The 26,416-nt window shown below is 31.7% G+C and overlaps 1 protein-coding gene across 1 annotated transcript; it reads left to right on the forward strand.

Annotated features, from left to right (window-relative positions):
* LOC111616423 (nuclear pore complex protein Nup107-like) lies at positions 1-25,439 on the forward strand. Its single transcript, XM_023357837.1, has 25 exons — positions 1-97; positions 5,297-5,358; positions 9,356-9,451; positions 9,528-9,592; positions 9,660-9,741; positions 9,835-9,926; positions 10,019-10,086; positions 10,480-10,615; positions 11,375-11,446; positions 11,530-11,624; positions 14,567-14,699; positions 14,764-14,826; positions 14,900-15,079; positions 15,151-15,356; positions 15,431-15,479; positions 16,075-16,144; positions 16,212-16,366; positions 20,020-20,271; positions 20,348-20,450; positions 20,543-20,631; positions 22,946-23,017; positions 23,084-23,257; positions 23,329-23,397; positions 23,465-23,632; positions 25,273-25,439. The coding sequence occupies exons 1-25, from the start codon at positions 81-83 to the stop codon at positions 25,375-25,377; spliced, it is 2,673 nt and encodes an 890-aa protein (XP_023213605.1). The 5' UTR covers positions 1-80; the 3' UTR covers positions 25,378-25,439.
* The last annotated feature ends 977 nt before the right edge of the window (positions 25,440-26,416 follow it).

Below are 26,416 nucleotides of genomic sequence, written 5' to 3' on the forward strand. Positions count from 1 at the left end.
GCAACACTGTTCCCATTACACATGGCTCTTTGGTCTGAAATTCAAAAACAAACTTAGGCTTGTTGCCTTTGAAGAAGGACATGTCAGACAGAGCTAGGTATCGAGCTTTTCTATTTATATTCTAGATAATGTATATAGTTGCCAACCATCATCGTTTTGTATGCTCAGTCTGTGGACAGGGCGTTTTTCTCTTTTGTCAACGTGTTTAAAGAATTTGATATTATCGTATAAACACTATTTAATGAGTCTAACACTAATATATACGCCGGACTCACCAGTAGTAAGCGGTTTCGTTTCCTGAACACTGGGAGTTCGGTTGTGGGTTCGCGCCTCGCCACCCACGATCGAAAAACTCCACGTGTAGTTTTCCGGGTTTTCTCCACGTCTGTAACGCCTGAATAGCGGCCAGTTACTCTTAAAAGACCTCCCGAAAGGCATATTCTCCGTTTCCTGCATATGTCCAAGCAATAAGCTTCGGCTGGCCCGTCGGATACTACCGTCGCTGCTCTGTCGGAGAAATGTCACACAGGCTGCTTCTGTATCCCCTCATTTCTTTATGCTGCGCTCGAGAAGTGCTTTACAGCGAACACACTGAAACTGGTTTGTAATTGGCCAACACTTCTCGTGACGTCATTTTGCTACACTCTCGCTGCATAAAGAAACACGGGGTATATGAACCATAAAGAAAAAGAATATATATGGGTATTCCTCGTACAACACAGTACTTCTATAACACTGTTTTGCTCTAACATGGTTTGAATATTGGGGATATCCCCCGCACGACACGACTTCCGGTTTTGCTCTAACACTGTTCGAGAATTTGTGAAATCCTGTGTACAAAATGCCACAATTTTTAAGTGTAAATTTTGTTATTTGATATTTTTTTTTATTCAAGTAAACATGCATGTGTCATCCCAAGTTTGCCTGTAGATTTTAGAATATTGAAATTTTCAAATTATTTTGTGCTTTTCGTCAGATTTACTTTAATGAAAACTGACAGGACAAGGAAGAAAAACATTGCACTAAATGTCCTATCAACCTGGGGGTGGTGGTAGTATTGTTGCTTTCAGACTTTAGCCCTTAAGACTGTCACTGTGTTTTCTTTTTATGGATTAATCTTTATATTTAGTAAAGTTTATTGAAACATTTTTAGGTAAGTGTTGTTAAACTTTTTTTACCTGTAGGTATTACCTACAAATGATTACTTCATTTGTAAATATGATGAACAAAATACAGTGGTAACTCGGTACTTGAACAATTTGGTATTCAAACACAAATTCTAGAAAATAATCGCTTGTACTCGACTGAACAAACGTGACCCACTAGAACAAATTTTTGATAAATAAAATATTTTTATTTTGTCATCCATAAAAAATTTTATGGTAAAAATAAAAAAAAATATGAAAATGTTGTTGATACTTCTGATCAATATCAGCAAAAAATCTGAGATGACAATGATATACTTGTAAGAAGAAAATGCCCTTGTTTAACTAAAATTAATATTGTACTTTCAATTGTGATTGTTAATTAATTATATCGTTAATTGGAAATAAGTTACCAATTGCTTTAATAAACATATTTCTCTTAATAAAGGAAAGGAATAGTATACTTTTGCATTTGTCCTTTGTTTCATGTAGCAAGGATTTGCAAAACATGACACTTTTTTCAGAAGTTAACTACCATGTTATATAAGAGATATCTGTACTTCAAAAATGTTCATCTAATAAAACATTTAATAAACAACAATTATACTAGTACTTTGTATTATTCTGATTTACACTAGAAACTTGTGATGATATAAAATTTTCTTCTATCTCACAAAATTCTCTAGCAATTAAAAATCAGATAATTCATTATACAGTCGACCCCCCCCATAACACTGTTGATAATTCCATTTTATATGAATTCCATGTTGTACGAGTCACTTAGATTTTACAAATACATGAGCCATTCACAGCCCGGCACACGTATTTGTAAAATTTAAGTGACTCATACAACATGGAATTCATATAAAATGGAATTATCAACCGTGTTATAGGGGGGGAGACTTGTATTNGTACTCGACTGAACAAACGTGACCCACTAGAACAAATTTTTGATAAATAAAATATTTTTATTTTGTCATCTCTAAAATCTTTTATAATAAAAATTAAAAAAATGTGAAGATATTGCTGATACTTCTGATCAAGATCAACAAAAAAACCTGAGATGACAATGATACTTTGTAAAAAGAAAATGCCATTGTTTAACTAAAATTAATATTAACACATAATACAGTACTTTTAATTGTGATTGTTAATTAATTATTGATTGGAAATTAATTATAAATTGTTTTAATAAACATATTTCTTTTAGTAATGTAAAAGAATAGTAGACTTTTCTAGAATGTAAGTCCATGTTTTGCATTAGTCCTTTGTTTCGTATAGCACGAAATTGCATAACATGGCACTTTTTGATAATGTAATTATCGTGTTATATGAGGGATACCTGTATTTTATTATGAACAACTGAAGCAAACCAGAACAATGTTATGAAATTCCATCAATTGGGAAAAAAAACCAATATTAATATTTTTAATTATGTATGCTAATATATGTATGAGAATTTTAGTTCAAATGTGATAATTTTAAATGGCAGATGAGATAAGCTGCATCTTCAATTCTGGCAACTTTAGTGCCATCGTGTTGGTGGTTAAATTAATTATGGCCGACTTATCGGCAGAAGGAAATTAGTTACTTTTACAGTTATACTAAATTATTAAGCAGCGTTACAGCTTCTCTGCCCAAAAAGGAATAAACATTTGATTCATCGCTTAAGAATATACAGACCGTATGATATGAACTTTTTCAAGAAAAGAACCATCATCATCCTTAATATTTTAGAATGATTTGTAATCTGCAAAATAGTAAGGCTGCTGATGGTTTTACCATACAGCATTGCAGTGCCTCCTGCATTACCGTGTGGCAAAAGGAAAAGATATTCAGTATGATAAGGACAGAGATAGGAAATAAATAACCAGCAAAATTATTGTCCTTAATAATTGCAGCAAAAGTCAATAAACTGATTGATAGCAACATCATGAGTACATTGTACTGTAACAAAATAATTATTAACAAAGCAAAACATTGTACAAAGGCAGGAGGCACTCATCATGCGATATCAAGATTCATGACACATCATAAATCTGGGTGTAGATTTATGATATGGCTCATAAAATATTTGACCTTGCTTAAATTGTGATGTTAAAGAGTATAAAGCTATTGCCATACTCTTGACAGTGTTTATGGAAATAGCTTTATAAGCTATCATATGCAGAGATAACATTAAATTTTGTTTATTAAAGGTATTTAATATAAGCATTGTGCAATATCGATGTTAATAAAGAATTTCTTCACTTTTTATGTTGTCGGCATTTTTATTCAAAAATCAATGTTTTTCTATCAATGTCCCAGCTATTTCCCATTCTTAAGGTTGGCAAGTATGAATGTACATAAATGTTTTATTTATTTTGTAAATGTTATAGTTACTTCATTGCTTTGTTATTGATTAAATTAACTATGTTTACATCTTGTTGATTGATTATATATTGTACATATTTGGATAGATTACAAGATAAAATTATAGTTCTGAATGAGATGAGGGTTTGGATCCTTGAATTTTACACTTGCAGACATCCAAAAAAGTCAAAGGAACCATATCTCTAATTGTGACCCTTTGAGGATTAGATGTGAACTTTGAATGAGGGATTTACCACCCCCAGAGTTATAAAAATGAGGAATGAGGAAAAAAGTTAATGTAACCATACCTGTACATGTGACCCTTGACAAAATATTTACTTCGAAAGGTCTGTTTTTATGGTGAACTGGTATGCTGCCTACTCTCCATACTCTGCATCAGTATGGTCTATGGCTCTGATAAGGTCCCGATTGTCTCATTCAAAGGTATAATCATACCCTTAATTATTTAATAGTGATGAGATGAACTACATGTTTGATGAACATTTTTGGCCTTAAGTAAAGTGAAAGGTCAGTTTGACTTATCTGTTTTTTTACCTGAAAAAAGTCTATATCATTTGAATTCATGTGTATCTGATAATGCTGTAACAATATAAGTTCACTGTAACTGTTTGTGTCATGATACTTTGATGGTATTTTTGCCCAGCTTAAAGTGAAACTTAAGATTTTTACTCTGACTCAACTGTTTCTAAAAAGAAAAAACAATCATTTCTGCTGACAGCAGTACAGAAGTTGCAGACAGCAGTATAATAGGAAGTTGCCTTTAGATAATTTGTATTAGGCCAAGTCAAATGAAAATAAACCAATGTAATTTATTCAAAAATTGTTACATACAAGTTAAAATTAACGACCACTAGCATTGCGACATTTGTCCTACTGGGTAACAAGCCCAATGATTCTTTGCTTGTAGAATTTCTTGGTTTCTGCTTCAGAAAATCTTGCATATTTGCATCAAAGGCAAAACTGACTCTTCAGATACTTCTTCACTAATTCACTGAACTCATGAAAGTTGCAGGGTGAAAAGTTCAAAATGTAGGGTGGGTGCTGCAGAATTTTCCTTTTGAAGTTTTCAAGCTTTTCATGTGACAACATGTGGTCTTGTATTTTTATGCAAGCAAATTATAATGTCTGACAATGCACTTGTTCTTGATTGCTGTGCAGAGTAATTGCATGGTTTCATCCTATAGTCTGGGCTTTCATCATGTGACTTACATACGTTTGGTGAATTATTAAAGAAGCATCTTAAGGTTGCAGTTTTGTCTCAGATGCATATGTGTGGGATATGGCCATTCACTTCCATTCTTTGAGCATGACAATACCAGGCTCATTATCCAGTGAGACAAATGTCTCAATGGTGATGCTCATTACTTTTAAGTTACAGGTAACAATTTGCAAATAAACTATGCTGGCTCACTTTCATTTGACTTGCCCTAATAAATATGTATATACACATAAATTACCTAAAACTTAATTCTACATAGAAATAAAGTAATCAAATTTACAATGTCAAAGACTAAATACAAAAGAAATACTTTTTGTACTTAGTCTTTGGCACATCTGTTCACAATCATTGAAATACAGTGATACAGTGAGTTTTAAGAATGGTATCAACCTTTCTTTGAGCCAAATAGGCTCAAAGAAAGGTTGATACCATTCTTAAAACATCCCAACATAGTTATTGCAGAACTGATATGATTGATAAAAAATTAATCACCAAAAGATATTTTTTAAATATTAACTTTAAATAGCAATAATGATAATTAACATATCATTTATTTCAGTTATTCAGGAAGGATGAATGTGGATTCTGGATCGAGTAGACTTTTTGGAAACTTGTCAGAATGTAAGTAATTAATTATTGCCTGTTTGTTATATCTTAATATTTGTGACATTTAAGATGGGATATCGTCAACTAGGCAATGCTCGACTGGGCTACTGCTAACTGGGTGCTGGACATCTGTGCAACAAAAATAAGAGATCAATAGTAGACAAAATACAAAATTCTTATTATTTTTATTATAAAAATCATTATTCCTTTCTATTGATTCTAGTAAATTTCAATAATATTTTTAAGAAACGAGTTAAAAGAACAATTTTGTAATTAACAAATATATTTTTACATATTATATACTTTTATTTATTTATTTTATTTTTACAAGCAAATAGAAAAGACTAAGGACGGTTGATATATAACTCCAAAATTAACAAATACACAAAAACAAGACAACAGTTACATAAAACTAAAAGTACATTACATTATATGTTAAATACAATATAAATTAAAACAAAAAAGTATAAAAGTTCCTCTAAAGAATTTGTTTTCGAAGAACTTTTTATATTTCATGTGCTTTGTTAACCGCTTCTGACATACAGTAAGCTAATTAATGCCGCTACATTACATAATTCCCAAATATTTCCTTTTCTTAAGTTGGAAATAACTTGTAACTCGTATCTCATAAGTCTTAACCATATTTATATTTATATATATATTACCAATATTTACAATAAATAAATAAAATATTCTCCAAATTGTATGGTTGCTNCAATTTTATTAATTGATGAATTAAGCAATTATTATATATATATATATTTTTAATCTGTTTAAAAGTAATTTATATACTATAGAATATACATATTTAAAGAGATGACACTATAATTATTTGTATATACAGAGATTATAGATTTTCTATGCATGAGATTGTATCCCGAATCTTTCTGTTATAGAATATTTTTATGATAAATTCACTGGATGATGGATTAGATGCAGATCTAATATGGTGTAATCTCCTCAGAGGCCACACTTAACAGATGAAAATTCATTTTGGAAAATTGTGAGTGAGAAAATTTGTCAACTCTGCCTTATATCAAAACTTATAATTATCAAAAGCTGATTTATTATTTTATCTGTCAATGTATTTAGAAAAATATGGGGGAAAATGTCAAAATTTATGTAGAAAATGAAAAAAAACATATAGATAAGATGGCTAGCAAAACCAATACAGCTATATAAAATTGATACTGTACTATATCTTTATGTTAAATTTTATTATAATGACTTTTTCTTTAAAAATTTTAGCTAATTAAACAAAGTAACTTTTGATTAGATGTTTTATAATATTTTACACACACAAATTCTGTACATTATATTCTAAAATGATTTTTTCTTTAACAATATGAAAAATACATAAATATTAACTTCTTCATTTTTTATATAGTCTAGAAGTAAAGAGTAAAGGACACCAGAGTGCAACATAAAATAAATTTTATTTAGGAGTAAATGTAAAAAATTCTGTTCAAATTCAATTTAAACTGAAAGAAATTTTAAATATTTTACATATATTTTTTTTTTTTATGCACAGCATCATTCCACTGTATACTATGCTCTATTATTATATATAAAAACAACTCAGGAGATTCAGCAGACAAATTTATCACAAAGGAATGTTTAATTTGCAATTATACATTTAAATTGAAGAAAAATGGTGGAAATATTAAGCATATTATAGTTGTTTTTGATATTGACCCTATACAATGTACTAATTACAGTATAGACAAGTTCATTGTCCAGTTTTGGGGGTGGACATTCATGGAATCAGTTCTATTTCAATAATGATAAAACGTAGATTTTTTTAAATAATTTTAATTGTTTAATTAATTAATTAGAATGTTTTTATTTTTATATTAATACAGAATTAAAGAAAAATGAGTTTCTATTCTACTTTATTGTTTTTAAAGTTCAAGAAACGAAGACTCGTTTAGTGTACTGTACAGTACATCATGTTGTTGTTATACATTAAGTAAATATTGCTGCAAACTGCGACATTTACCAAGTGAAACTTTCCATAAATATCCTTTTTTAACAACAAAAAAAGGTTAACGAGCTCTGTACTAAGGCGAATTATTCTCTTCTCGTTACATAAAGACGAAAATTAGAAAGCTTTCTAATTAAATTATCAAATTTAAATGGATAAAAGTATCGAAATTTTAAATACTTTTATTTTTAGAAAGCTTTCTAATTAAATTATCAAATTTAAATGGATAAAAGTATCGAAATTTTAAATACTTTTATTTTAAACAATATTTACAATAAATAAATAAAATATTCTCCAAATTGTATGGTTGCTAAACGTGCAAAATTTTTAAGCGTGTCCAGTTGTCGTGTTTCCATTTAAGATTGCAGATGTTTAAGCTGTGTTCAGTGAATGAAGGGTAACGAAATGTAGAAAAATGAAGTAAAAATATCTCAAACAAATTATTAAAATTAAGTAACAGTTTTAAAAATGAAAGGTTAAAATAATTAAAGGTTTTTATCAACAATTTAAGCAAACAAAAAATGAACTTATTGCCCCACATAATTGCCAAGACAATTAGATGAGGAGGAATGCATGTAGAGAGCCCTATGTCTGTAGATCTGACATTATTTTTAGGAATTATAGACAGAAAAATATACTACTGTGATCAAAAAGTATTGGAAATGATTTGTTTAAACTGCTCACAAGCAATAGGGCACCGTTGTTGTTTTTCTTCATCATTTGTATGACTTTTATCAACATCTAACAGCAGTCAGTTAGATGTTGTAGGATTACTTTTAGGTGTTGTAAAATTGTAGGATTACTTACCGAGTGTGCACTGTTCGATGTTGCCATTTCTTAAGCTTGTTTTCGTTGCAGAGTAGCGTACCAAACAGCAGCCGCGATTTCTGATAAGTTATTTTTCTGCGAAAAATTCGTTGACCTTTGGAGACATCATTAATATAAACAATTTTTATGGCTGTTGAATAAGAAATGTTTCTTTCACAAGAAATGTATAAAATTACAGTACTGTATTAGACTTACGGTACCTAATTTACATACTGTACAGATGATAGTAAACTCAACTTACTCGCCTAAACTCTCCGTAGCGTGGCGCTGGACGGCGGAAAGTATATATATAATTATAATAAAGTTAAAATAAGTTAATATATAATTATATGTACAGTACCTAATTTATATATAATACTGTACAGACGATAGTAAACTCAACTTACTTGTCTAAACTCTCTGTAGTGTGTAAGTAGTTCGGCTGCTCGTCTACTATTGGTCCAGATTCGACCAATCCTGTTGCGACACGAGTCAGCGACGACGTTTCATGAGACCCTTTTAGCATCTTTATACGAATACTGTTGCAATTTTTTTGCCACATTATAGGAATCTCCGTTATAGGAACCCGTGTTATAGGGGGGTCTACTGTGCTTGAAATTTTAAAATAACACAAGTTGGGTCTGGGCCATGGTAATTAATACTGGCTTCCTTATGTGCTTAATAAGTCTTATTACACAAGACTTATTCTTCTATTGCATTGTAAGATTGTTTTTAATATCACTCAAAATCAGACCTTGTAATCACTTGGTGTGTTTTTTCTCTTTTTTGTGTAATGTTAATACAATTTTTGCAGACATTTACTTAATAAATAATGGCTTTTTATTCTTTTTTCAAAGCCACGTAGATTTATAGTTGTGGATTAATAACTGGATAAACTCTTTTAATTTAATTTCTCTGTTTTAATTTAATAAAACATTTTATTTTTAATTTTAATTATTCGAAATTATAAAAATTATGTAACTGTTTATTAGAAAAAATAACTGATTAAAAAATTGAAGAAGCAATAGCATATTTGCATAGTAATTCAAATGCTGTTTCTTTTTGTCATTGTGCCATACTATAAGGGACGTGAGGGTCGGGGAATTTATACAAAATTGGTCAAGGAAAGTCACGGAATTTCAAACAAAAATTTGAGTAGTAATCCTGTATATTCATTATTGAATTTTATTTAAAGTAAATGATTTTTAAATTATACTTTAGCTCCCATTTATGAAGATGGCTATCGTCTACCAAGCAGAAATATCTTCCACTCGAGAAATAAATCTAAGTTAGAAAATACCTTTCTTGATAGTTCAGGTATATTTATTGATAGAAACTGTTTAAATTGATATTCTTGATTAATTGTCGTTCATAAGTCTGTTTGATGTTCAAGGTGATAAGGAACGCTCGGAGAAAGGAGAGAAGTCCTTCAACATGACTGTTGATGGAAATAGAACTGTAAGTAGAAAGTATTAAAAAATGATATTTTTAATGTAAATTTAATATATTGTCTTAAAAATATTAGATAGACCTACTGGACGAAATGGGAGATATAACGAGATTCTCTGTTGACAGTTGCGCTTTGGCAGAAGAACCCGGTCTTCAGGGTAAAAATTTCAAAGAAGTTTTACACTTTAAAAATTGTTCAAATTTCATTTTTTTTTTTTATTGCTAAAATTGAATGAAATTTTTGGCTTTAGCAACATTGTCTCTCTTCAAAGAATTTCTGGATGCATTTCGAAGTAGGCCTGCCATGCACGAAATTTTCCAACTCTTATTAGATTATGAGTCCGTAAGTTGGCAATACAATACCCCATAACGTAGCAAAAATATTTAATTTCTGTTTCTAAATTAAATATTGATACAGCAATTTTAACTTTTCAGCTGTGTTCTAATCACGTGAATTTTTTAAGGAAGATGACAATGAAACTTCCAAGTAACAAGTATAACAAGTGAGGCCATTTTTAATTGTTATTTTGAATCTTAAAGCAATGCTAATGCAGCAATTTTCAGTTATGCAAGCAACTGCAACTGTTCTTGTTAACTAGCAAAGCTCTCTGAGTATTGCATGAATGCAACTGCAAGTAAAATCTAAAAGTTTGTTGCTCTTGTACATGTTATAAATGTATAGCTAATGAGCAAATACCTTTGTATCTATGTATTGTAGCAGTCATCAATCATTATTAGAATTTAGTTTGTCAATTTCTAAGTGTACTGCAACCATGTTTCAAGTGCGTAACTGATCTGTGTATGCAACTTGTAATCATTGCAGTTGCCTATATAACTGAATATTATGATATTTAATTATTGCTTAAATGCTCACTTCTAAGTTTAACAATATGCAGATTTCATCGTGCGATAAGTATATTGGAAATGCTCAGAGATGAACGAAACACTTGGAAGTTGCTCAGAACATTATATCAAGATCGATTAGAAGTAGAAGAAATGCTAAGAAATGAAGAAGTTATGATGGATACTCTGGTTAATTTTTTTTATCTTAAATGATTGTACATGGTGACCTGTTGTAATATTATGAAATTAAAAATGTATAGAAAATAAAGTAATGCAACTAGAGGTTACATACATGTATTGGAAGGTTGTCAGTTTGGAGAATGCATATTCATTTTAGTATTTTGCTGCATACATGCATGGAAGTGCAAAATGTCAGTCACATTGCAGTAGAGGACCCAGTGCTATGGTATGCAAAATGGGGATGTGTTACTTGTATCCAGTGAGATTTCTGGTGATTTTTAAAAGTGTTACCATGTTTCGTCATGTTGTGACATTGTGAAATGGTATCAGAAGTTCCTCTGAGCAAGTCTGATTTGCCTCACATGGAGGAAGAGTGTACAACAGAAAAGAGAACATTTGAAAGATGTATTCAGAATCCAGAGAAGTTGCTGTGCTATTTGTCAGTGGAACACATTCCATACAGCATGTCAATGGATTGATGTTCTGTATGGAATGTCAGTAGTTGAAAATGTTTCCATACCATATGCAGCAACTGCAGGCATTGCAGTAGTGTGATTTGATTATTCATCCACCCAGTATGAACTGTGCACCATCTGCTATAGTGGCCATGTTAAGTGTTGAGTTTCTTTTAAGCTGAAACTGACAGTCTTCTGACATATGTATGTAACATTTAAAAACTTATAATTGCATTATTTTAATTTTATGACATCTCAAACTAATTGCTCTGTATTTAAAATGTTTTAAAAATAATTTTGTATTTGCATATAGTATAAAAGAATGAGTGACAAACAAGTGATTGAATATCTGTATGAAAGAGATGCAACCGTTCGCCAGAATCAGGTAATCAAACAGTGACAAAAACAATATTTGTTTTTTAAAAAAGAACATTAATTTAAATACCACAAATGTATTTCTTGTTTTAGTTAATTGTCGACTGGTTGGAAAAAAATGCGGCAGAAGACTTTGAACACAATTATCCAAATAAAGTAGAATTTTTTTTACAACACAACAATGCTTGGTAAGTAATTATTAAATTTATATACTGTTGATTTTTGATATAATGGACTAATTAATGGATAAAGGAATGGTCCAATAGTGTCGAATGTCCATTGTGTGTAAAGATATCACGATGAGTACAAAACAAACATCTGATGTGATAAGAGACACACTAGCTACATTGTGGTAAATATGAGAAAAACAAACACTACACTTCCAAGAAAAGACAGACAACAAACAATTACCTATTGTGACTGTCACAATGCCTGGCTGCAATTTTTTTTTATCATCATATTTTAATTTATTCAGTACAGTGGTACCTCAGGATACGAACGCCCCAGCATACGAAATTTTCAGGATACGACACGAAATTCGAACATATTTTTGCTCCACGATACGAACAAAAACTCACCATACGACGTTACATTAGTTCGCAGCGCCATTTTTTATTCACTTCTGTTCATTGGTCTCAGTCCGCGTGTTTGCTTCGTCGTGGAAGGATTTCGCTTGATGAAGGAAATCTTGAGGTATTATCAGAAAGTGACTGATTTTATTGAAAAGAAACATCTCAAAAAGGTTCACACTGGCCGTATTACAGCTCGGAGTAATCGTATTTGCCTAAGTCATTTTATAAACATTTTAAAAAGTAGGCAAAGCCAAACCTCTTTGGATAGATATTTAACCAAGCCACCTGTATCCAGTGAAAGCGCTGGTGAAAGTGAAGGAAATAAAGCAAAAAGCAGTGAATAAAAATTAAAACAAAAAATATAAAACAACAATAATTTTTTTAATCTTTTCTAAGTTATTTTTAAGTTATCGTTACATTATGTTATGTAAGTTAGATTTTAGTATCATTTCCCTTCTTCCCCTCCTCTGCCATCAGTTTACACCGCCACCTTCGTCTATCCTCAAAAGTAAAGTGCAAATAAAACTATATATTTTTTAAAATTAATTATTATTCTATTATGGTTATTTATACAACTACAAAACGCATTTTTCAGTGTTTTCCTTACTATATTTATTATTATTTTTTAATGTACTACTTAGCTTTAATTTGAGTGTTTTTTCGTTGGAACGAATTATTTGGTTTTACATGTAATCGTATGGGGAAAAATGATTCACCTTACGACATTTTCATGATACGATCTCAGTTTCGGAACGAATTAATTTTGTATCCTGAGGTACCACAGTATAATAATTTAATTTAAAAAATCACATGACTTTAGGTCCAGAGTGGACGTTCATATATAGATATAGGTAATCGAGGCTTCCAGTTCCTAAACTTTTTTTGGTCATGATTTTCACCTATCTAACTTCATTCTCAAGAAGGACAGATGGATGACAGTGGGAATTTATAGGTCTGCAATTTGAAAATTGCAGCCAAGTAACTGCTGCCATGCTGCCTAACAAATATTTTGTACATTATATTATGGCATTCTGATAACAATGTGATGTTCTTGGATATTTTATTTCCACTCCACCAAGTGTTTTTGAACAAGTAGATTTGATCTACTGTTTTCAAAAGACAGTACATTAGATCCATAAAATCAAGTTTTTTATGAATACTGGATGTAAAAGTTAACAGTAATTACAGTAATTCTCGATTTGGTGCAGCTGTGGAAGTAAATTGCATTTAATTGCTCTCTTTTAAAGTTTTGATATTTAAGTGTACTTTACTCAACTTTACAGTTTTCAAATGTTTAATAATGTCAAAACAGATGCTGGTTTTTAGTTGCTTTTTTTATGCTTATGTTTTGTTTCACAGCTGAATGTCCTTCCCATTGTCAACCCAAGTCTGGATCACAAGAGAAATCTTGTGATCCAGACTTGGAATCAGCCATTGTACCGTACTCTGAGAGGGATTAGACAATGCCATTGGACCACAACACTGTTTGGACCTCTTGCTGCTTAATTTCTGTGATTCTGGCTCTCCACTTAGTGCAATCACATTGCTGTCACCTGATTCATAAAGCGATGCAAAACACTGCTATATGTGCCCTACACTCTTTACATGAGATGGAAGGCAATTTCCAATAAATTATGGAAATTTTTTTTAAATGGTGGCAAAACTTTTATCTTAAAATAAAGTTTTATATTTTTCAATTTAATTTCTTTAAATCTAATATTTGCTAATTTTTTTTGCACCTTTTTGAAATTTTCCACACTATGCTGTATATAGTGCTAAAGATGATGGGTAAAAATATGATGCCACTTACACTTGGAATTATGAATACTGCATCAATGGCAATTGCAATTCTGTCAGAGCTGTTAATTTGCTGTGACAGAATCGCCAGGTGAAAATATACATTGTTCCAGTACTCTGTTGTCAAAGTACTCAAAAGTGATTTTCTTGTGCATTAGCAATGACAATGGTGATAGATGATAGTGTGATTTTGAGGCAATTCAAAGTGGAAAGCCAGTATGATGTAATGAGAGGTGGTGTGTTCATCAAAGACTGGCTGTTTGCCTTTGTTTTTCTTTCGGTTTTCAATATTGTAGTTTATTGTAGAAAAAAATTCATTTGGAGACATCAAAATGGAAGATGTGTTACATATAATGAACATAAGGTAATTAGAAATTATTTATATTTATTAAATGCAAACAAAATGTAATATTGTCAACAGTATGCATATTGTTAGTAAAAGTGTTGGCCTGCTGTTCTTCAGACATAGATTTGAGTCTGTATTGAAACTTCAAACATTTTTATGGATGGTTTAGTCTAGATATTTGGGATCCATCATTTGCCAACCAATAGTTCCATTGTGGTCCGGGCCAAACAATGAGAGGCATCCAATAAACAGCCCTCCTAATTGTGTGCAGAATGTGCCTTTGCATGTAATCTCAAATTATGTTAACTTCCAAAAATGGCCAAAATTTAGTATACAAGTTTATAATTTATCTATTGTAATTATCTGAAGCACACATTATGATATTTTATAGAGAATTTACATTAAATTTTTTCAGGGAAAATACGTATCACGCCCTAATGAATCCTAAAGTAGATCATGCATCATCTGAACAGCACTCTTTAATAAACGAACTTGATCCAGATGCACCAATTCGACTTAATGATCGAAAATTGCACGATACAGATAAGGTATGCCCTTTTGAAAACACTTACATAAATTATTTTGTATTTCAATTTTTTTTTTATTTTTTAGAGAAATGAATCAAGACTTCTTAAATACATGTTTGCATATCTTCGTTCTGGACAACTCCTTAAAGTAATGGAAGATTTTCACATTGTTTTTCTTTAATAACTTTATCTTAAGATGCAATTTTGATAATATTATATAGGCTGAAAATTTGGCAGAAAGATTCGGACAACCATGGCTGGCTGCTGCTCTGGAGGGATGGAAGTTATGTCATGATGCCAACTTTGACAAGAATGTTTCCGAAGGCGATGTTCTGTGTGACATCGAAGGAAATCCCTATAGAGACGTATGGAAAGCCATGTGTTGGAAGATTTCGGAAGATGTAAGTTAAATTGAAATTCAACAAATTAAATATTAAAATGGATAAAGAGAAATAAAGTTGTTTTCGTGTAGGTTCGCATTCCAGAATATGAAAGGGCGATGTATGCTGCACTCAGCGGTAATTTGAAAGTTTTACTTCCCGTCTGTGCATCGTGGGAAGATTATCTATGGGCTTACATGAAAGTGGCATTAGATGTCCGAATCGAACAGGAAATAAGGAGATCCACCCAGCAAGAGCGTGCACTGGAACAGCTGCCTTCGACATATTGGGATAAAACGTGTGTATTGTGCATAAATATTAAGATGTTATTATTATATTATGTAAAGTATACAAAATAATGTTTAATTTCAGGTTGACAAATGAACAAATATTTCAGGAATTACAAGCAAGTGTATCAAATGTGAGTTATTTAAATAATATTTCTAATGTTAGAAATGTAGTATAAAAGTACAAAGAAATTAAAGTATAAAAATGGCATTTACCTGTGTTATGTAAAATTGGAATAAAATTTGGGTTAATCTTTAAAATTTTTGAAATCTGAAATAGTTTTGGAGAACAAACAAGTTTAGACAAATGTAAACAATGTATTGAGTAAGTAAACAAAAATATTTGGAATCAACTTTGAGAACTAAATGAAGATGACGGGTGGTGCATGCTTATTGAATGAAGGCCAGGGTTGCATTAACACACTAGTATATACTTTAGGGATCTTGTCTCACTGCTTGTCACTAATATTTTTGTTCTATACTATACATTACATCTAAAGAAATTGAGCTGGGACTCTCAAAAGTGCTTAAAATGGTCCTACCAAAGATCATTGCACAATAAAATACACTCATTATGATAGTCACAGAATGGATAAGCTCTCAATAGTAATTTTATAACTAGAAATTCTTTTTGAAATTTAATTCTAAAGTATCAAAACATAATTTCTGTTTTTAAGAATATAAAACAAGAAAAATAAAGAATAAATTCATTTTATTTCTTAATTTCAGATCACACAGATGAAGAGCACAAATTATTATCACGTCATGCAAAAGTACATCATTTTAGATAACGTAGAAGGTAAAAAGATGGTAAATAAATCGAGTAGCCTATATTTATTTGTTATAAAAGAATCCAATAATTCCAGCTCTGGTCGAAGAGATGTACAAGTGGTCTCAGATGCAACCACGTCCGTCATCCCATCTGCTACGTTTCATGAGTCACGTCATACTATTCTTACGTACCATTGGTCGTTCCTGTAAAGAAGAACTCACTGTTGCCATATTAGAATCCTATGTCAAGGTATTGAATATAATTCTTACTAAATTTATTCTTTTCATTTTTACTTACATTTATTGAAAAGATATTTTTAAGCATAAAACATTATTTTTACTTTGTTCTTTACACAATAATACCATAAAACATTGCTTCCAAATATCTAATATAAATATAAAATTATTCTTGGAAGAAAGTATAATCTCTTTCAGGTTTTCTACTTAACTCTGTGTTTAGGAAATAATTATTTAATTATCTAAAGATTTGTGAAGGAACAGATCTGCTCACTCTATCAGCTTTACAATAAATTTTTATCAGTGGGTAACAGAATTTACTTGATGGGTTGTGCTGAAAGAACAGTAATTAATATTGCAAATATATCATTTTAATTTTTGTAATATTTTTTATAAAAGTATTTCTAAGAGTGTTATATGGGTGAGTGGATGAAACCACTGAATGATGATAGCTGGTTAGGATTTGTGCTTCACTAGCAGGCTGGATATGTGCAGTTTTCAGATTTTTTTCACATGTTAACACTTAAATAGGGGTGAATTTCCTGTAGAAAGTCCTCCCAGGAGGCATCTCTGTGGCAGATTGCCCAAGTGTTATGTTGGCTTAATTCATTATTCCATTGATAATATGTTATTGTCAAATTCATATTTTTCTCTGAGAATAGAAGGTTTGGACCAACTAATACTAACAATGAGTCATTTGAAATGTTGGAAACTGTGTGTCATTGGAAAAATTAAATGCTTTTAACTCTTAGTGTTAATTACATCTATAATAATCATCATTCTATAGCTATGAATCATAGTCTTAACAATGCCATAAAACATCTTATTTTCTATAGATTGATATTCACACCAAATATTGTATAGTAGGACGAAGAAATCACTGTGTTCGGCATTACTTGTGCATCATTTTATTGCAAGTATCTTTGACAAATTTATAGTTGTCATCATCAGACAAACACAGAAAATTAATAAGAACAAACAGAAATATTCTGAAGAACAAAATGCATATTATTCAAATTAAAACATTTGATAATACCATTAGGAACAAGCAACAAATATTCAAATGTGTTCGAAATTGAACAAGCAGTAAGATACGTAATATGCAAAGCAGCACATGTGTGGATGCAGGCCCACATTATAAATATGACAGAGGATAAGGATAGTTGTTTAACTGCTTATACAGCGTAGGACGAGAGTAGGAGTGTTGCATGTATCTAAGGTTGTGGACTCCCATATAAAAACGAGTTTTTGATTTTTGCAGCACTTAAGCATAATTGCTTGGGACTGTAACCCTTTATAATTGCAGGTTGTAACCCTGCTCAAGCACCTTTTTTATAAGTTCTGTGGTGTGCCTTCCCTTCATAACATCATCCTGGTGTTCTAAGAGGTGGCTAGCCAGCATTCTTACTGTGGCCCCAATGTACTTTGTGTTTATTCCTGTTGCAAGATTCTCCAGTGGTACAGCATAAGACAAACTGGGCGTTATGTTTGCTTGTAAACAAGAGATCTCACCCTACTTACTTTTTAGAAAAGGTGCTTGCTAAATTCCTACGTGCATTAATTCCAGATTCTCCCTATGTTACTTCCTTGTTCATAAGTACCAAATCCACTATCACTTCAAGCATTGGTGCACTACAGCCATACATCTACACCTTCTACAAACTAGATATAGTATCCTTGTACCTTCAGTGCCCACATTCGAAAATGTAATGCTTGCCAATTCTCTGCTCCTAAAGAAAGGGGCTTCAATATCCAACAGGTACTTGATATATGTGATGCACTGACCTTTATCACTGAGAATAATTATTTCTTTAATCAAAAAATCTATTAAAAAAACAGGGAGTTCCTATGGGTTCCCCTTTATCTGCTATTCTAGCAGAACTCATTATGAGAGAAATTGAGAACAGAACGTTCAATTCCCTGCTTGCCATCTACTACCCGTGGCTGTATTTGCATTATGTTGATGATATCCTTATAGCTTGGGAAGATACAGATGAGATGTTTTTTTACCTTCATGAAGCAACTCTCAAGTATATATCCTTCCATCAACTTTACTTGGGAGAAAGAAAATGATGCAGCAATATTGTTCTTAGATTTGTACATACATAGATCTCCTGAAAGACCACAGTTCTTGGTTCACTACAAATCTAATATGGCACTACATATTATCCCAGCAGAGGCTTTCCATCCTTCACGTTATGCTAACGCCGCCATTGCCACCCTCATCAGAAGGGCCTTCTTACTATCATCATCGCAAGTGCTAGTGAATATTGAATTATACAACATTATTTTGGCAGTATGCACTTCTGGTTTTTCATGTGCTAAGTTCATGCATATGCTCAACACGGTAAAAAAATCTCCATTTCCAAATACCATGCTATGCAATAAGAGGGAAATTTCTGTGGTCCAACCATTGTTGTCATGGGTACCTTGGACCCCATTCTATATGCATTTGCCGTATTTTTAAGCAGCATAACTTTATCCTGCCACTATCCCCACTTCCAAATCTACGCAAGCTCATTTGCAATAATCAGGACAAATTTTATACTTTTGAGAAATCGGGGGTCTAACTGTACCACTGGAGAATCTTGCAACGGAAATAAACACAAAGTACATTGGGGCCACAATAAAAATGCTGGCTAGCCACCTTGTGGAACACCAGAATGATGTTGTGAAGGGAAGACACACCACAGAACTTATAAAAAAGGTGCTTGAGCAGGGTTACAACCTGCTATGGTCCCAAGCAATTATGCTCAAGTGCTGCAAAAATCAAAAACTTGTTTTTATATGGGAGTCCACAACCTTAGATACATGCAACACTCCTAGTCTCCTACGCTGTATAAGCGGTTAAACAACTATCCTTATCCTCTGTCATATTTATAACGTGGGCCTGCATCCACGCATGTGCTGCTTTGCATATTACGTATCTTACTGCTCGTTCAATTTTGAACACATTTGAATATTTGTTGCTTGTTCCTAATGGTATTATCAAATGTTTTAATTTGAATAATATGCATTTTGTTCTTCTTCAGAATATTTCTGTTTGTTCTTATTAATTTTCTGTATTTGCCTGATGATGACGACTATAAATTCGTCGAAAGTACTTGTGATAAAGCGCACATATAACACCAACCATAGTGATTTCTTCGTCCTACTATACATGTTATTTATGTAATATATACAGATTTCCAATAAAACTCACTTGTAGCAATTGATAAAAATGCTTACAAAGTCATTGTGTCAAACACGGTACAAAGAATTTGGATTAACTTAGTACAAATTGTTGATGTACTGTACAGTACATTAAGATCAATGCCAATCATACAAAGCACATTTCGTGATTTGTTAAACACTTGTATAAAAAAAAATTAATTTTTTGATATAAAATATGATCTTAGATCCATAAATATACAATCCTTGTATGTGATTGTTGACATTCTTTGGTGAAGGATACACTCAGAAAGATTGTATACAAGGATTATATATACACTTTTGATTGATATTGCGTTTTGCAATTTCAGATTTCAGTGTAATTTCAATAAAAGAAAAGGGCTGGCATTTCTTGGAATGGATGCAATAAATTCCATGTTTTTGTTCCTTTACCTTCCATAATAATATGATTATAATAATAATACTCCATAATAATGCGACTTTTATTTGATCTAGGATCTGATCGAGAAACAGCAAGTGATGCTGATTGCCGACTATACTGCCACGCTACCCACTCCACAACAAATATTATGGTATGCCAAATTTTTGGAAGGAATCAGTGGGACTAAAGAAAGGCAACTTTGCCTAAAACTTGCTGAGTCAGTCGGACTGGACGTTGCTCTGATAACAAAGACCTTGGTTGAGAATATCAGATCTAAAGAAGGAGAGGACGACACTACTAGCATTCTATCTTCAGAAACGACTAAGGTAGAAATTATAAAAACAATCATTCCGTGTATTTGAATTATATAGAATAAAAGTCTTAACAGATTTATTTTATTAGGAAGATCTCTTGAAGATTGAAGCAATCGATTGGCTGGTATTTGATCCTGCACAGAGATCGGAAGCCATACGGCAAGCAAATGCACTAATGAGAGTGTTCATCGGTGAGTTTTTTTGCTAAAAATGCATCATTTATATTATGTTAGGTTATATAGATATGTATCTTTTAAATCTATTAATAAATATTTTTTTATAGCAAATAAAAAGTTAGATGCTGCAAGGAAAGTATTTTCAAAAATTCCTTCAGATTCCATTGACATAATAATTCGTCAATGGAAAAGAATCGTGAGTATGTTTGAATTCTGTAAGGAAACCAATAAAATTCTGATTCTGTTGCATGGGAATAAGGCAGAAAAAATTCCAAAAACCCAAAAATAATATTTCAAATTAATTTAATTAAAAGTAACACAAAAAGTTGACATTTACATTATAAGTAATGTGTTTAAGACCAATAGATCATAATCATCTCTGTGCCCATTGATGTCAAGTCCTGAGAGAGTCTGACAGTTGCAAAGAAGAATTAAGTGCAGTTTTTACAATTGTTCTCTATCTCTCTAACCAAAAGGTGCTTAGTTTTCGGAGACTAATTTTACACCAGTCTTTGACGTTGACTGAATCTTGTACTTTCCATCAGGCTGAATGTCAATGTAAATGTTCTTTATTTTCACTAATTGTCTGTTCTATGTATGGAGTGACCAATTATAAAGTGCACCTGTTGTATAATTATGTACTTGTTCTACTCCTAATTTTTGTAGTACAGTATATATTGAGAATAGTGACAATTTTCCAGTAAAAAAATTTTGGGAATATGATTTCTCCGTCCCTTAAGGATCAATTCCAGTGTATTAAATATTAACTTATTTGCATTAAACAATGTAGATAATAAAAACTAGATACATATTCATCATCAGTTGAACAAAGTTAATGTTTGACAGTGTGTTTGTGACTATTGGTAAATGTACAGGTGGAATATATGGTAACAGAGCCAAAATATGTTTTTTTCATTGCATGATTCATTGATGGAATTTCTTTTAGGATACAACCTATCTGAATTAATACTAGCCAATGATTGCACATTACATCTATATTGCTGCTGTTTTAAGTATATTTTGTGGAATGCATCTTCTTCATTAAGTGTTTAATTTTATTTGGCTGCAGTTTTCAAATTGCAGACCTCTACATTCTCACTGTTATCTGTCCATCTGTCTTACATTAATCTCAAGAATGGAGTTAGATAGATGAAAATAGAGACCAGATATGGATTAACTATATATGAACTTCCAGTCTAGTCAAGAAGTCACGCAGTTTTTTAAATTAAAATATGATAAAAAAAATTGCAGCCGGGCATTGTGAACGCCGTAATGATGTGCATTTGATTTTTATAGACTTTTTCCTTGTATCAAAGCCAACATGTATTTGACCAATTCATTTCTAAGCTGTCTACAGTAACTTTTCTGTTAAATTGTCACATCTAAAGATTTTGTGGATGGAAAAGTATCTCTAGAAAGCATCTGAATATCAAGGCTTTTTAGTCTTTTGGTGTTAATGTATTGTCTTTCCAATTATTGACAGTAAAAATGCTGACTTTGTGACTAGTGTTTCTGCTGCGATATCATTTCCAGTCTGTTTTTACGAGGTTGATTGAGGTTTTTGTGTTTATCTTTTGGTTAGTGCATAAGTCAGAATAAAGTATGTTGTATTTATGAGTATATGCTTTAACTCAATGTCTTAAATGTAAAAAATGAGTGCTCATTCAATCTCCAACTAATAACAAATGAACTTTGTTCACTTTAGAATTGAATATTCTAGAACTTCTTTCAAAAATAAATCAGACTACTGCCTCCTATTTGATGAATTTGTAACTAATATTCAAAATATGTATTAATTAACCTGTGACAGCATGCTTAAGGTGGTATTTTATTCTGATTTTTCACGTGTAATTAAAAAATGATTTTTCTGGCACACAATGCAGCTGCGAGTACATATAAATTGTTGAAGGTCATAGCATCTTGGCTTACAGAGGTGGACGGCACATAGTATGAGAATGTCATGAAAGCTTAGCTAAGTAAGTCAGTTTGGTGAAAAATGCCCGTGAAAAACTAGTAGATGCAAAAAATTGCTGCTACTGTAGGCAATCATGGGTTAAAAAGCATAGACCTGTTAAATTTGTGCATTTCCCAATGAAAAATGCACAAATCTGGAAGTGGAAATGTAAAATTTGGTCTTAGTCCACTTTAAAATTATTAAGTAATTGTAGCTCAAGTTCATCTTCAGATGATTATTATTATTGCAGTACATTTATTAATGAAGTAACAATGAAAAAATGAAAAAAATAATAATTTTTCTGTTGTTTTTTTTGTAAAATATAACAATATAATGGAGGCATGGCCCATTACAACTTGATTATCAAGTTAATGATTATTAAATAGGAGCGTCTGATACACAACTGATTTTCATGTATTATGGGAACATCATAGATAAAATGGTCAAATTAATGCTTTTAGGCTTTCTCTGTAGGTGCCAACTTTATTCCTGTGGTTCAGAACCAGAATTCTCTAATAAACAAACCATAAATTAATATAATTTCCATCATGTTTAGACTGGAACAACTGAACTACCTCCGGAAGACGATAATGCAACCAGAGAATATTTTTGTTTTCAAGCATATTTGGTTTGTTTATTTTATGTTAAAGATTAAATTGGAAATTTTCAGTGGCTCATACAAATCTATTTGCAGCAAGCTCATGATGCATTTAATGATTGGTTTGAACACTACCACCAGGCCAGACCAAAGGAACCAATCCGTCCCGAAAACACCAGGTTTACAGAATGGATTGCATTCGAACACAGAATGAAACAGTACGAGGCAGACCTGGAAAGATGGGAGCAGTCACTCCGGGCACAGACGGAAGTTAGTTTCTTATTACATTTAGTTTTAAATGATAAATTGATGTTGTAACCATTATTTATTCTTGTTGTCAGAGTACGACTGACAGAATTTATAACGTTCTCTTATTTATCGATGGAGGATGGATGGTTGATCAGAGAACCGTAAGTATAGAGTGCTAGTTACAATAATTGTTCGAAACAAGATGTAATTGTGTTAACATTCGTGTAGGAAGGCGTCATCGACGAAGCACGTCAAAAACAGATGGCCCTACTGAGGAAACTCTGCATACCACAGATGACATTTTTGTTACATACGGTTTTACATAGCACGAGTCAGTTTGAAGAATGTCTGCAAATTGCAGATATCATCACATCAGAAAAGAATCAGTTATACAAGGTAAAAATATGCTTACTACTTTCTTTGTTGCCAATTGCTTTAGGAATATTGTATGAAATAAAAATGGAAACTACAATTATTAATTTGTCAAAAGAGACTCCTTGTCATCTTATTTTTTGTATAGTGGATAAAACACTGAACACTGGTAGTCAATTGTGGCTTTACACCCACTGTTGGGATGGTCACATGGAGTTTTCCAGCTTTTCTTCACATATAACACCTAAACGGGCCAGTTTCTCATCAGAAGTCTCCCTGGAGGGGTTGTTCATCCATGTCTTGTATTGCCACATCCCATCAATATGATCTTTCTGTATAGTATATTGTCTTGGGCTATTCTCCTTAATTACTGTTTGTGGATTTATACGATAAGAATCATATTTTAGTAGTTTTTTCTTGGATATTCTCATTTCTTTTGTTAGCATTTGTCATTCGTATAGTTTGGCATTTTTAGTTCACATTGTTGCCGTTTAAGTTAATATTGGACATAATTACACTTTTATGAATTCTTATGTTATTTTGGCTGTAGGTATTTGTTAACTGTTTTTTTCATGCATCCGGATATTACAGATACTTCAATAGTTTCAGTGTAACTTTTGATATTAGACTCCTGTCACTTTAATCCAAACACCAAGATGTTCAGATTAAAATGGCATCAAATTTCCATAGACAAATCATAGATGGCACATAAAATTTTAATTTCGTAAATGAAACTGTCAATGCAAAAATTGTATCGATGCCTTTGCAGCCTCTGCCAGTAAAGGCATTAATCTGTTGTTTGCTACAGGGTAAATGGCACTGCAAGCAATGTTGCAACATTGTCAGATTTAAAGGACTGTATTGCATTGCATTTATGAAATGTCATGGGAAACAGTTGTTATTAGCCATTGAACAAGCTTTGCATCATCATCAAATTTTACACTTAAATGATGGAACATATTGCTTAGCAATGCAGGAATGTTGTTCAATCTGTACAGCACATAGATATGTCACCATATGAATGAATAAATTTTTTTGTTGTTTTGCAGCACTGTTTTTTCTAATGGACAATTTTGGAAGTAACATTTCTCTTTGTAAAATCCTTTTTGTACAGTACATGCTTTGATTAGTGTGTATACAAATTTTGGTTTCAGTTAACCTATTGGTTGGAACTACAGTGTTGTTCAAATGGAACAACTTTAATTACAATCACACGACATCCACAAATTATGCAATGTAAAGAAAAGTTGATGGGTATCTATATTGGCATTAGGTAAGCGGAGCATTCTTCATATGGTGATACATATAACTGTTTCCCGGGTAATTACAAAAGTTGGAATCGATTATCTTGCCTGTTCACAAGTAGTGGCACAAAGTTAATTGGTTTGAATTTTTTTCCTGTCCGTGCAAGGTACCCCAGTTACTCACATGCACGTTTTAAAGATTTAAATCGGTCCTATTTTCATCCAGCTTTTTCTCTAACAGGTGAATGTTACACTTTAAGCTTTCTCATTGTTGGTTGTTGCTAGAGCTCTCATAACATTATAACAAGTGGCTTTACGGTGCATTATGAGGGTAGCTACAATTGTGAAAAATAGAATTACTAAATTTGTGAATTGACCTTACTCAGAAATTATAATAATTGTTTAACTCTTCTTTTTCAGGAATTCAACCTTCAAGAATTAGAAAACTTACAAAGAAAACTGTGCGAGTCGTCGTTGAAATTACTGGACATGGGAGTGGATCCGATCGGCTATCCATATCAGTGAATTTTGAAACCTTTTTTTTTTTATATAAAATTTAATAAAACTTAAATTGTTTAAATATTTAAGTGGAACAGAGATTTGAATTCTTTGCTGTTTTGTTGATAGCACATAGTATGTTTATATACAGATTACTTTTGAATTAGAAATTGAATACAGACAGTCTGATTTTTGGACTACTCACTCTTTTGTGTGTACTACTATGATGTACCTGAATCACTTTTCATACAAAAAATTTTAAGTTATTGTACAAAGATCTCTTCTATTGGTTTGGTTTCAGTTATAATTAATTTACCTAGACGATTTAACTCTTGTCTGTGTTTTGCTTAATCTGAAACTGCTGCATTAAAACAACAAACTTTTTCTGGGGACACAAAGAAAAATGATCATTCCAACTGACTGTAATGTTTACATCATCAAATGTTGATTGCACTCATTGTAGAGAATGCTTTGGAAACGGTAACTCTGTATTTGTAATGTGCAACTATTCCTAGACTTTAAGAAACGAGTCACATCCAAAAACAGGGATTGTCTGTAATGTGTAACTTGAGAACTGTAAGTTCAGAAAAGTGAAATTATTCTTTGAGTAACATTTTTGGTTGAGCTGGCAGTAATTATAATTGATAGATATGCAGATTTAATAGCAATTATTTTTTAATTTCTTTAATTCCTGAGAAAACTGGAAGCAACGGAAAAAATTTTTAAAACTTTTTTGCCTTGTAAACTAATGAGGCATTTTTTTCCTCAGCCATCTTGTGAAGTCAGTCTTTAATTTTCAAATATCTCCCATTAATAAAGCTTTATTAGGTAATCTTTGATTTATTTATATATATATTGATTACTATACCATGTTTCCCCGAAAATAAGACAGTGTCTTATATTAATTTTTGCTCCGAAACATGCGCTAGGTCTTATTTTCAGGGATGTCTTATTTTTTCCATGAAGACGAATTCACATTTATTATTGAACAAAAAAATTCCCTAGTCAAACTTAGACCAGAGTGACGTATATCTGGTCGTGTCGAACTGAACTTAAATAAAACCGA

This window comes from Centruroides sculpturatus, unplaced genomic scaffold (genome assembly GCF_000671375.1).
Source record: "Centruroides sculpturatus isolate CEXI.00-Female unplaced genomic scaffold, Cexi_2.0 scaffold55, whole genome shotgun sequence".
Lineage (NCBI taxonomy): Eukaryota > Metazoa > Arthropoda > Arachnida > Scorpiones > Buthidae > Centruroides > Centruroides sculpturatus.